Source organism: Achroia grisella, unplaced genomic scaffold (assembly GCF_030625045.1).
Source record: "Achroia grisella isolate CSIRO2021 unplaced genomic scaffold, CSIRO_AGI_Agris_v1 utg821, whole genome shotgun sequence".
In the NCBI taxonomy this organism is placed as follows: Eukaryota; Metazoa; Arthropoda; class Insecta; order Lepidoptera; family Pyralidae; genus Achroia; species Achroia grisella.
The window spans coordinates 2291414-2305161 of NW_026713035.1; the positions used below are offsets into that span (position 1 = coordinate 2291414).

The 13748-nt window shown below is 32.2% G+C and overlaps 1 protein-coding gene across 1 annotated transcript in view; it reads right to left on the reverse strand.

The window, feature by feature from the left end:
• The window catches only part of LOC131852044 (uncharacterized), a 36312-nt gene that overhangs the window by 13785 nt on the left and 8779 nt on the right, over window positions 1-13748 (reverse strand). Inside the window, exon 2 of the mRNA XM_059202624.1 lies at window positions 784-837. Within this exon, the coding sequence (XP_059058607.1) occupies window positions 784-834 (51 nt within the window). The 5' untranslated portion in view covers window positions 835-837. The remainder of the gene's footprint in view (window positions 1-783; window positions 838-13748) is intronic.

Here is a 13748-nt window from a genome sequence, read left to right on the forward strand (position 1 = left end):
GTAGAGGCTAATAGAAATGGACGGTTTACTCAACCATCAATAGATTTGTCATTCGAACATAATTAAATATGTGATAGAGAAGGATGTACGCTGTTTTATCTTGTCCATCAATATACCCTGCTCGGACAGAAGAAAGTGGGTTAAAAACTTGCGTATTACAAATAATTAAATGTTATAGTATATAATAACTTATGCTGCGACCACAAAGCAGTTTTCACTCGGATCTTTAGACGATGGTAGCCACTTTCCACAACTTGCGCTTATTTCCCATTGAAGGTAATGGGTACAACCTACACATATAAGCATCGCTGGACACCGTTACAGGACACCGTAGCTCTTAAGGTGAAGATCACTCGTAGTGTAAGAAAACAAACGCAATGAAGCCCTAAATAAAAGGACTTGAGATAAAAGGAAGCCCCAATATAAGTTTATGATGTATGATGTGAAGTGAAGTGGTTCAGGATAGTAATAGCATATTACTTATAATATAAGAGTGTCTGAATTCAGGAGGTCAATTCAGTAAGTGTTAAGTGAAACGAAGTACATTTCTCTTTCGGAACATGCAACAAATTCAATGAAATTTTGAAGAAAATTTTAAGGACAATTTTATGACATCCGATGGGGTACGTTTAATGATGTATGAATCATAATAACCAATAGCATGATATTTCATTAAAAAAATGTTTGTTATTGTAATATAGTTGTTCAAACTCCATGTCACTAAACCTTAGCCAATATTAGGGTGCGTGTGAAAGTTTTCCGCATATCAGTAAATAATATCACCATATGTAATATGAGAAGAACGCCTATAGTCAGTCCGCGCCGCGCCCGCATCCTCTGTGAAAGAAAAAAAAACACAGAATTAGAAGTTGTCTCATTTTACCATCCGGGTCGCGTTACGAAAGTACAAACGTTGGTGTTACAATGTTATGGTACTTAGCGTTATGGGGAAAGTGAACACTTACAATGTTAGGATATTACAGTAACTATTTGCATATAATATATATTTACATACTTTCCGAGGATGAGTAAATAGTTGACAACCTTATTTATTGCCTTTTTATGTGAGAAAATAGAAAGTGTGTAGAGAGCATGATCGGTTGTACAGTTTTAGTTCAATAAAATAAATACTACAATGTTACAAATACATATTTTTTTCATTGTTAATGTTTAATATATTTATGTTTTTTGTTCAGATAGAAATGTATTAATATTAATTGTTATGAAGACTATGTATATATATAAAAGATATAATAAAATTACTGTACGTACTACATTAAGTACTACATAGATCTGGACTCCCAATTTTGACACCATCTCCAAATTCTTTCTTATTTCAGTAAAATTATTAATAAAATTAAAGATAAATATAATAAAAATATGTAAATAAAATATAGTACACGAAATGATAATTTTACTATCTTTATATATAAATGACAATATGAAATAAAACTCAATGTTTATGTGAATACATAATAATAATTTCATTTTCTATTAATAATATCAAGATAACAGAAACGTAATGTACTGTAGCCATGCAAATTCAAAAGCGAAAGTCATTAATAAATATTTCAGAATCATTTAACATGAAACATAATAGACGTGTCAATATTTTGACAGATCGTAATAGCGCATACAGATACGTCTAGGCGATATCGTATGCTACAAAATAGCTACCTAAGTGTACATACCTAAACCACAGATAAAAGTATATTACAAAACGAAACTGAAACTCAACTACATTTGTATAAGATAATATTTCGTGTATTGTTTGTGAAATCCAGGGTCAGGTACATGATTTTATTTTTAACCCCCGACGCAATATAGAAGTATTATAAGTTTGACGTGTCTGTGTGTCTGTCTGTGGAATTGTAGCTCCTAAACGAATAGACTGATTATTATGTGTTCTTTTTGTTAAATGACTGACAGATATGGTTCTTAGTTACAATAGTTTAGTTTTATTTCATTACTGGGTTATTTAAAATAAATAAAATATAAAAACAGTTTTTAATCATCCCAACGCAAAAAGAGCTGTGTTTCTTGTCAGTTATTCTGAGTTCGGTAGATTAGATATATCATAAAATAGACCTACAGGATTATTCCTGTAGGTCTATTATATTATAAAGATATTTTGATTGATTTTGAAAAATCTGATTTGATCAAGAAGATTTTTAGTTACATTTTATTATAGTTTTATTTTTTACTCAGGGTTAACATGAAAAGAATAATTTTATAATTATGACTGGCACGTTTCAAATGAGTCAAACATTAAGTAGGTATGTATATTTTTTTATTAACACAAATTATGAAGCCTATCAACGCGTTCCCATAATGAACCTACTTTTGATTACAAACGCAGGCCCAGTTTCCCATTAGATCGGGGGCGGACGGTGACGGTGACGCCGCATTGTCGGCGTGTACCCACGAGATTCTACGTAAATTATTATCAATTCAAACTGTAAACGCCATTCTACTTTTTGTGTTATATCAATAATTTACAATATATCAATTATGACTTTAAAAGCGAGTTCATCAACAGAGGTTATTCAAGTCGCTATAAATATTATTACTATATAGCAACATTTATGAATATTACTTATCCACACGCGTTTATTTTAGTAAACGTTCTTTGTGTAACAGTATACTTCACAATATATAAAGTACCTAATTTAAAAAATAATATATACACATAAATAAGTAGATTATCTAAAAACTGTGCCATTGTGACTGTAAAAAGAACAAAGTTTGAGTCCCAACCGGACGGTTCATCTGATCGTAAGTGGTAAGCCTGTTTACACGAATAACACCACAGCCTCACATTATCATGTGACGTTACGAAGTCCGTGATACTACTCGTGCATTGCTATTCCGAAATGTACGAGTAGTATCACGGACGGATTCTATTAAAATATCATTCCTTTCATCCTGTAATTTCACTGTTTTATCTCAACCTTCAACCGAAACAAAGCTTACAAAGCAAGCTGCTTGACTTAAGTACCCACGCAGACATCTCTTTTACAAAGTCTATCTCTATCAAAATGAGAATGAGATTGATATTCTCTATTTTATGTGTATATATGTATGTTTTATAGTCGCGAGAATCCTAGTAAAAGTAATAAAACCGCCGGTATAATGAAAGTGTATGGGTGAAGAGGTCACAGTGCGGAGAAGGGCTTATCCCTTTAACCCCATTTTAGGAATTTGAAAAGGAAAGTTTGCGAACATTTCGCTTTTGTAAATTATATGATTTTGTAGAACAATAGGGCGTATTATAAGGCGCAGGGAACGACCATTAATATTGTTGTGTAATACATTAAAAACGTTATGTTTACATTATTAAAATTATAAAGAATTTGTGCGTACAAGGATTTGTAACAAGTATTGAAATTATTTGTATATACAGGTAATCTGAAATTATTGATTTATGTTATGTTCTAAATTATCATATTCTTTAAGAAACTAGATGTGACCTCAAATCCGTTCGTAGCGGACGTTTGTGTAACTAATAAACCTACAATAGTCCAATTCCAAATTCCATATATTAACTAGTGGCGTCTTGGCATTTTGTAACTCAGGACAAATGATTAAGTATAGGGAAACAAGAAGAAGAATAAGAAAATATGTTATATACATATATGAACACATTACAAGAGTAAATTAAAAAATAAGTGAACACAATTGGAGTAATGTGCAGTATCGAATAGTTCTCCGCTAAGCACATCATCATGACGCCGTGATGATGTAATTACGTATATCTTCTTATATTTCATAGCCTTCATATATTCTATATACAAATAAATAGACCTATAGCATGATAGTGAATAAAAACAAGATAGAAACAGAGCATTTTAATTGGGCAGGAATCGATACTGACCACTAGTACGATCCATTTTAATCATCATATATTTGGGCGTTCCTGCTAAACGGGTTGGTGCATTCACACCAAATCAACTGGGCCATGGGATCTGGAGAAAGTGTATACCAGAGCCGGAACTCTTTCGGTTACTTTAAAGTTTTTGTGGTATGTTTCGCTTTAAAGTATGCGGTTCACAGTATAATTGCTGGGTGTGCCCTTGCACTTCAACTTTTGATGGGTTTAACTCAGTTTCCTTTAAAGGTTAATGGCACGGTGGTTTGAATTTACAGTATCCAGAAATAAAGAGAGGCTAAACTGCAAGTTACCGGCTTAACCGGCTAGCTCGTATGATGAAATCGATATCGGTATGAGCATATACGCACGTAAGTAGGAAAGGTGGATGGTAAAATAGAAGTGTGCAAAAAGTAATTGTTAAATGAAATGATATGAAATTTATTGATCCAACAAATTGCTCTAGTTACAATTGGTTATAAAATAGATTTTATTTGACGACCTCGGTAGTCTAGCACTCCGACTTACTTGTACATCCGATGTAATATTGTTGTGTAACAATATTACATCGGTGGGGTCGCGGGTTTGATTCCTCGCACGTCCCAAACATATATATATCCCAATCATGAGTATTATTGTTTATATTGGTCGAGTGATTTCTTCACAAATAATGTATTTATTTAAAGAAAATATGTATTTAAGTATATATCAGTATTTATGACATTACTATGTTAACTACTAATAAGTGCGAATGACAAAGAAATTACGTGCTTCATTTCTAAAAAGAATTAAATGTGTCTGTAATAAACTATGATATAATTTACCAAATCAACAATTGGTTATAATAAAAGAAAGTTGGTTTAACAAATCGTGAGTTAAAAATTGTATTGTTAAAAATAGCAATGTGACTTCCAACTTTTTTCGCTTCCACTTTCGTTGGTTCAGTTTAATGATTATCATTAATGGAATCATGGCGCTGTTTCATTAATATACAGCAGTATGAGTCATGCTCTAGTTCTTCAATTCAAATATAAAGAAACTAGCTATATCCCGTGACTTCGTCTGCTTTCTTTAAATAAAAGATTGCCTATGTCCCTCCGTGTAACATTGTCTTTCTTTATTCAGAACCGTTCAACTGTTTAGTGGTGAAAAGGTAAGAAATACACAAATAGACACACTTTTGCATTTGTATTATTAGTAAGACCGTTATCTTGATTGTAATAATATTATTCGAAGGCTACATAACAACTACACTTGTTAGAAAGACTGTAGCTCTGTAATGAGTATTAATACCTACACTTTTGCTTTCAGACTATTTTTAATATTTTTTTATGGATGATAATGGAATGGTGCTGGTCACTAATGAAAGACAATATGATGAGAATAAAGTCAGGTTAGTTAGCCCATCGTGGCGAATTCACCAAGAAATAACCACTATGGTTGTTAGGGGACCGCGTGGATGTCTATCTGATATGGTACATTGGTAACAATGGAACTATTAAACCCCGACTTTCCTTGTTTAATCTAAGCAGTAAATGACTTGAATGAATATTGTAGTCAATGTTTGCAAACTAAATTGACCACAATCAACATGTTGTAATAAACTTTTTAATTTCAAGTTCTTTTTACCACAGTATATACTAACCATTTCTCATTGCCTCTATACTTACTCTATTATTATTTATTGTTTCTAATCTGAACACGGTCAATGACCCATTCAATTTCAGTCACCCACGTTACAAAAGTCTCACGACTCTTTGCGACTCTGCTTACTTCACTTACTTTCACTTACAGTTGTGGACTTGACCTTATACATATGCGAACCTACCAATTCATGTAAATGTAATAGAAATCTAGAACACTAAGTACACAATTTTGACGAACCTTTCTTATGATTCATTTTTCTTATAAGATCTTAGAATAATTTAATTTTACCTTTAACTTTCCGATGTTACAATAGAGTTACTACTTATTTACACGATTCTTCTCTTAAGGACATAATGTTGGATAATCTTTCAATTTTTAGCTGTCAAAATGACATTAACACCACATCTGCGAGACCAATTATGGGACTTCTCATAGATGGGGCTATAGTGTCCGAGTCCAATAATTAGCTCCTTCGCAGATGGGAGTATAATCAGGAAGAATGTTTAAGAAATATACAAACATTTAATATAAAGTTCCACATTAAAAGTACAATTGCACGGTTCGCTCTTTTATTATAAACATTTTCTTTTGTATACAGATATAGAACTCGTGACTATCGAAACGGCGATTTAAACCTTAATACTGCAGAGACTGATAAAACAATATCATCTACATTGGACACATACATTTATCATTGTGTATAATAAAAACAATAACATTTTTTTAATGTAACAACTTGCATCAAAATATAGTAGAACTCAGATATTATTCTTGTTATCTAGATATTTAACGCTGCGTGGAGAACTGGATATTACTTTGATAGAAAATATACTTTATTACGTTTAACATACGATTCCAACTTGTCTTTATTCGTACCGCTCAAATAAAAATTACGAAGTATTTATGAAAAATAAACTCAATTACTTTTATATCACGTTTCAATATTGGCTATACGCATGTTGCTCATAAAAATATAAAGTATTTATGACGAATTTGCAATTTACACAGATATTTTATGGTCTGTGAACGTTTGTATATGAACCGTTAATTATCGAGCGTACGCTGAATCTTTGTCTGCATTTGTTCAGATTTGTGATTCAATTACGACCGTTTTGATAATCAGTCGATATTTTTAGAGTGCTAATTTTCGCCCCAACAACACAATAAAGAAAGGCTTTTCATTTCTATTTACATGTTATAATCCATTAAAAATATAGGGCCTATAAATTTAAGAATAGTCGCTAACTTAAGTAGTATATGATAATATAAAGTAGTCATTTGTTCAACATAGATATTTTCTTTTTAGCCTCAGTTTAATACAATATTTATAATAAAAATTACAAATAAATTGGCCAAAATGTCAACAATTTGTCTAATACAGTTAATGACTTAATGATACTTAGGAACATTTCCCCAACACCTAACAACCACACACACTTTTCATTCAACAAAAGGAACTGGTTTTAAACTACAAACAAACTGCTATTTAGTGTTAGCCTGTATATCTCGCACTAGATCGCGAGCATTGCCCCTACACAGGCGTAGGCGCAATTGAAACCGAAAGTATTTTGCGACAACATCATTTGGACTTGTGATTTGGACATATTATTATGTCAATCTTGGTAGTCATTTATCATTCAACTACTTAATAGCAAGTTATAGTTACTGTTATGAAATAGTTTAGAGTGACAGATTATTAAGATGTTACTGGAATGACAAACAAACTTATGACACACTTAATGGTAATTGGTCATCTATTTATTGATTTATGTATCTTAGAACAATTCACATAGCGCCATCTAGTCCAATGCTAAGCAGAGCTTATGTTACTGGTAATAATTTATAAAATATTCTTTTTTACTAATATATTAATAATATACATAGAACACCTAGACTAATACACAATGATAATCAAGAATTAAAATGTTTGTACCCTGCGAGACATCGAACTCGCAACCATCGAAAGTATGGCGGTGTGCTAAACCACTAGACCACCGAGGCCGTCAGTATACCATACCATCATGGTGCCATAAATTTTAGAAGCGTCCTTCTAAAATTATTTAATTTTTTTATATCTCTAGATGATCATCAAGTTTCACTTGCGTTCAGCTAATAAAAACTATCAGTGCCTAAGTAATAATATTACTTGGCATTTAAACTGAACTCGTTCAAACGAAAGTCTTTGTTTACACTTTCACCACTCACGTGTCATTTCGAGGATTTCAAAATATCTGAATGTGACAACATGTCACGACTTGGCACTTCATAGTCACTAGTTGACACGCGTTGACACTTTAAATAACACTTGTGATTAGTGTTGCTACCTGTCCCGTCTCTATATATGGTATAAGTTATTGTTATTCCAAAAACGTAAAATGTTAGTTTTTATATTTAAAAAAAATATGTACTGCATTCAAGCGCAGACGGGCTTTATTCATTCACAAAGAAGTGAAACTTGTCTGTGAATGGAGGTATTTACAAATTTCATAATGTTTATAAAGAAATTAAGCAACGACCACAAAGTATAATAAACCCATTGCTAGCAATGTACCATGTCAGGTTGGATTCCATACGGATCCTCCTGGAAACATTGTGATAAATTTACCACGATAGGCTAACGGGATCTCATGCTCATCTTATCGTCCTCCATGGTGTCCCGCCAGCATACGCCGTTAGCGCAGACGGGATCACCATTCCATTATCATTCATAAGAAAAAAACAATAGAATGAGTTCAGTATTAGTATAAAGTACCCTCTGTCTAATCTGTTACTGCCACTACTTTGTTGCAGTTGAAGAATGAGATTTGGCAGTAAAATTTCAATGTATGTAGACGTCTTTCCTTTGTTCTTAAGAATTGCAATAGGTTCATTAGATATACTATAGGCTACACAGTATATTTTTAATATCCATATTACTATTCATATATGGAGACCATTTGCTGCCACTCTTTTTTCAAAATGAAGTATCTGCAAACATATCTCATAAAAATGAAATTACATTTAGAATCTCTGTATCATGCCGAAAAGAGACAACAAACCACTTCTCACGCATTCCGAATGAAACAAAATAAATCACGTGCATTATCAGTTCTGTAATCTTTGCCAATGTCATAGCATTTACTAAGTTTGACGGTCAGGTCGTGGGCAGTAGTGGTCGTGACAGTCGACCGGTCATTGACATCCTAAAAGTTTACTTTTGCTTTCGCCCATACTATTCATACTTTTACTGGGCACTTATCTCCGAAGCACTTCATTTATTGTAGCGTGCTCTCGTGTCGGATATTACTACTTAGTAGAACTATTAAGTGATGGGAATTTGTTGATATAAATATTTTACGCATCGTCATTTTTATTAATTACTATTCTGTCTACTGACTATAGTGTTCATTTGAAAACCTTTATAAATATTATATGGGAAAGTAAGATTGAAATAGTGTAGTACATTACCACATTTTCTTAATTGGGACGGCCTCGGTGGTCTAGCGGTAGAGAATACCGCCTTACTTCCGATCGTCACGGGTATTCGATTTCTCGCATGGTAAAAACATTTGTATTCATGAGTTTGATTGTTTGTATCGGTCCAAGTGTATGTATAATTTATGTATTTACAAAAAATACCAATAACGCAAACTTTGATTAGCTTGGGACTAGATGGCGCTGGGTTAAAAAAAAGATGTTACTTTAAACGCAATTGCAATTTTATCAAAATAAATCCAATTTATTCTAAATACAAACGAACTCTGTAAGTGACAAATATACATACGTATCAAAATAAACTAGCTGAGTCAGGGTAACTATTTTAACATTCTGATTGAACATTAGATAACGAAGATGTTATAAGGCATAACTATGTAAATAACTTACACGGTTTGAAATTATAAATAATCAAAAGATACATCTAATACTCAATTGGAGTATATCTATATCTATGTAGATATAGAAAAACTATATCTATATAGATACTATATCCGCTATTTTGATATAGCTTATAAACGATTATACTTATAAAAAAACTATAAAATCACGTAAACGCGGTTCAATGTTACAATACCATTAACAAAATTAAGTATACCATTCATATAGACAAACTCCCAGCAAACGTCAACAGTTACGTCCAATTGTCATAGACAATAGCTGAACCACTCAACACACACGTGTCTGGGAACCATCTCGTAAACCCAGATGGCAGACCTGCTGGCACAGATGTTTCCGCATAGTTGATTAGTAGAGTACTTTTATTAGAAGTGGCATTGATGATTGATATCATTATGATCTGTACCTTTTATTTAACCTGTGCCATGCGATTTGAGAGCACTACTGAGTGTATGTACTCTTTAGAAAATTTTTGTTTATGAAATAATGCGAGATAAATTAACATAGTGTTTTTTAACCCAGCGACACCTAAGACTAGAGCTAAACAGAGCTTGTTTTTATTTGACATTGATATAAATACCTACATTGATATTTTTTTTTAAATCCATATATAATATAGGAAACATCCAGACCAATTGAAACAATCATACTCATGAACAAAAATATTAGCACCGTGCGAGGAATCAAACTCGCGATTATCGGAGGTAAAGCGGTGTACTAGACCGTAAAATATAATTCGGGTGACGGATATGAGACGAAATGTTATTGAAGTAAATATTGCTTAGTTAGTATTTGAATTGCATAACTAAAAACTTAGTTTTAAAACCGACTCTCGACTTTAAACTTATTGTAATGTAATTTATTGTTGCTGTGTGGGAGCTACCAAGTTGTTTATATAAAAGAGTTATGATCATTTTGATGTATCGACTCTTTTGGGAGCTCATAAGTTTTACGAGGTAGGAAAAGGTGCGAGATAGTGTGGGCGTAATTGCTTTCTATATTAATAAACATTTATTTATATTTCTCTCGTTTAGTAATAAAACAACATCAGTGCTTGTTACAAATTGGTGTTGTGATATATTTCTATTTGTATTTATATTTTCATATTTTAATACATATAAAACAAGGTATTAAATATGATAATATGAAGGGGTTGAATACTTACTACCCTTTTACTAAGTCTCAAAAGACAAGAATATTTAACTACAGAAAATACACTATCTGTATTTTGCTTTTACTAATGATTGCTCAAGTAAAATTTGTAGTCACAAAAAAAAGTGTGAAATTTAGAATGTCATATTTTACATTTAAGATTTCCCTAAAACACATCTAATTGAGAAATCTCATTTATTAAATTAGCACGATATTTTAGGCTGCGCTGTACACTAAATAGTAAGACATACCTATATATATTTGAAAAACATTTCTTTCCATTCTTCTGAAACCAATCAGTTAAAAAATAAAGTGTACAGATTCCATTTACAAAAGCAATATAGACATTTGTCGAAACCTCTATGCCTATAGATTTATTATTGTTATTCGATATCTGTCATCTCATACAGAAAACAATTTAAACTCGCCATTCGAGCAGATCAATACAAATGAGTGGTTACAAAAAATGTGTTCAAAAGGAAATATGCAAATGCCGACAAAGGTAACAACAAACAGAACTTTCGCGTTCTAATTTAATCTTTATTTCCAAAAACATAAGATACGTTGTCTATGTAGTTTCTTGATCTTCAAAAATAAATCAGTCTTTCAATCGACACTCGTAGTGAACGGTAAGTAAGAGTAGTCAAAAACGAAAGTTGAATCGATCTAAAATCGGCACCAAAAACATCGAGTTGGTATCGGATTGTGGTCAGTCGGTCGGTAACTTTCACCAGGCGACTAATTAGCGATCCCATGTATCGATGTTTGCCCATCAAGTGTCGATATCGATATCGACGTTCATGTATTTATTAGCTGCTGATCGTTGATGAACGCACAGTAATTTAAAATTGCCTCCGGATTATGCATGTAATAAATTTTTCATAAAAGAAATCGCTTATTTGGTTGTTGGCGGTGAATAATTTATTAATGTTAACCATTGTCTTAACGATGTAATATATGTAGGCATATTTAGCATTATTTATAAATTGTCATGTCAAAATATTTTGCTTTCGATACATTAATGTATAGAATAACATAACTGTAAGAATAAGAATAAGAATAACATTTATTTCATAAAACTTAACTTAAGTAATATTTATAACTATGACTCCACACTAGGCTATGGCTGTATCGTGGAAATCAAAGCAGGTTTAACAGTTAACATTACATTGGTACGGCGATCAGAGTGTATGTAACTAACTGTGTGTGTAATGAGTACTAATTATTATTAAATTTCACAACATTATATTTGATAATATATCGATAATAATGTATCATACTAAATTTTAAAAATAAATAATTAAATTCTGTTATCGATGCAAATTGTGTATCAACACTATCAAAGCTCGCCGCCTACCAACGGCTGGGTGCGTACGCTCATCGCCCGCCGTGCGACGATAATCGATTGGGCGGCCACTCAAAAGCTGTTATGTATTCAGTTGATATGTGAGACACCCGCAATTAATACGATGTAAAAGTTATACGAAACATTTTTTATTTATTCATTCATGATATACATGCCCTTGATCAGTTTTACAGTTTGTGATCAATAGCGAAAATAAAGTAAGTAAAATAAATGTAAAAATTATATGAAATAGTCATTGCCTGTGCAGTTATATGATGTTTTTTTTATATACATCTAATGACATACAAGATGATTAATAGTGAATAATTACATATTATAGTAAGTTACTTACCGACTCAAATGTAACTTATGTTTTATATACCTTTAAATCTAACCGAAGTCACGATCATGTAGTAAACACATATACATGAACAATACCATAGATATCCTGGTGTCATCTGACGCCCGTATTCCAACTCGCGCATTAACATTCCGGAGGTCATTCCATTTCTTTTTCTTTCGCGAGATTTATATACGTATAATAAATAATAATAAATAAATAACCCTAGACAACCCTACAGCGCCATCTAGTCCCACGGTAAGCAGAGCTTGTATTATGGGTACTATATTTGCACCATGTGTGGAATCGAACCCGCGACCATCGGAAGTAAAGCGGTGTGCTAAACCGCTGGACCACCGAGGCTGTCAAAATATATAAAATGTAAAATATTTCAATTATATCTATAATAATAAAACTGAGGTATAATTGTGTCCATCGAGTTCTAGAAGTACCATGTAATTATAACAAATAATTATACTCATAAATATATAATGTTTGGACAGTGCGAGGAATCGAATCCCTAACCGTCAGAGATCAGGTGGATTGCTAAACCGCTAGACCACCGAGGCCGTCTATAGTATAGGAACAAAATTCAAAACTTAAATACACCTATGGAATATGAAGATACTTTTGATTAATCAGTTGCAATACTTATTACGACTATTTTATATTCCTTGTCAATTTATATATAAATATTTTAAAACATCCAAAATTCTAATAGGCGTAGTATATTAGAATGATAGAGTAGAATGTATATTAGAATAAATCACCTAATAATTTGTGATGACATGATATCCGTGCTCTTCATACATACGAGTATAGGCGATGGTTGTCACTTAGCAATCAACGAGCCACCTTGATGTCCATTTCTACCACATAAATAAAAAAAACTTTATCATTTGTACAAAATTTTATGACAGCTGTTTGTTTGTGAGCGAAACCGGAGTGAGTTATTGAGTAGAACATTGTAGATCAAACAAAAGACCGTTTGTATATGTCAATTATACCTTCGTGAACAGTTCGGACATGGAACTTTCCCCACGACTATGTAAGCAGCCTGGAAGTTGGACGAAATGAAATGTTTGTATTTCTCCTCACACATACTATGATAGTAGGGCACTATTCATTATGTATATTCAAGACTAACTAGAGTTATAATAAAATGATGTAGCTTGTTTTTTGAGAGCTATGAAATATTAGCTATCATCATTATGTAACAAGAATACAGTATATTTTCGTGAGTGATTAAGTTAATTCACTCTAAAAGACACACCATACTCGCCGTTTGCTATCGGTGAGGGTAACATTTAAGAAACTCTCTTATTTGTATTTCAGAATATTTCGTTTTGTTATAAGAACGTATCTAACAAAAACGATATTGTTATTACTGCAAAATTTAAGACTTTTGCAAATACTTCCGAATGAAATCCATATTTATTTGAAGTAACCATGTCTACTAGATTATTCTAGTTCTAAAATGGGCAGAGCTTGTGTTGTGGATATAGAAATATATAAATAATTTA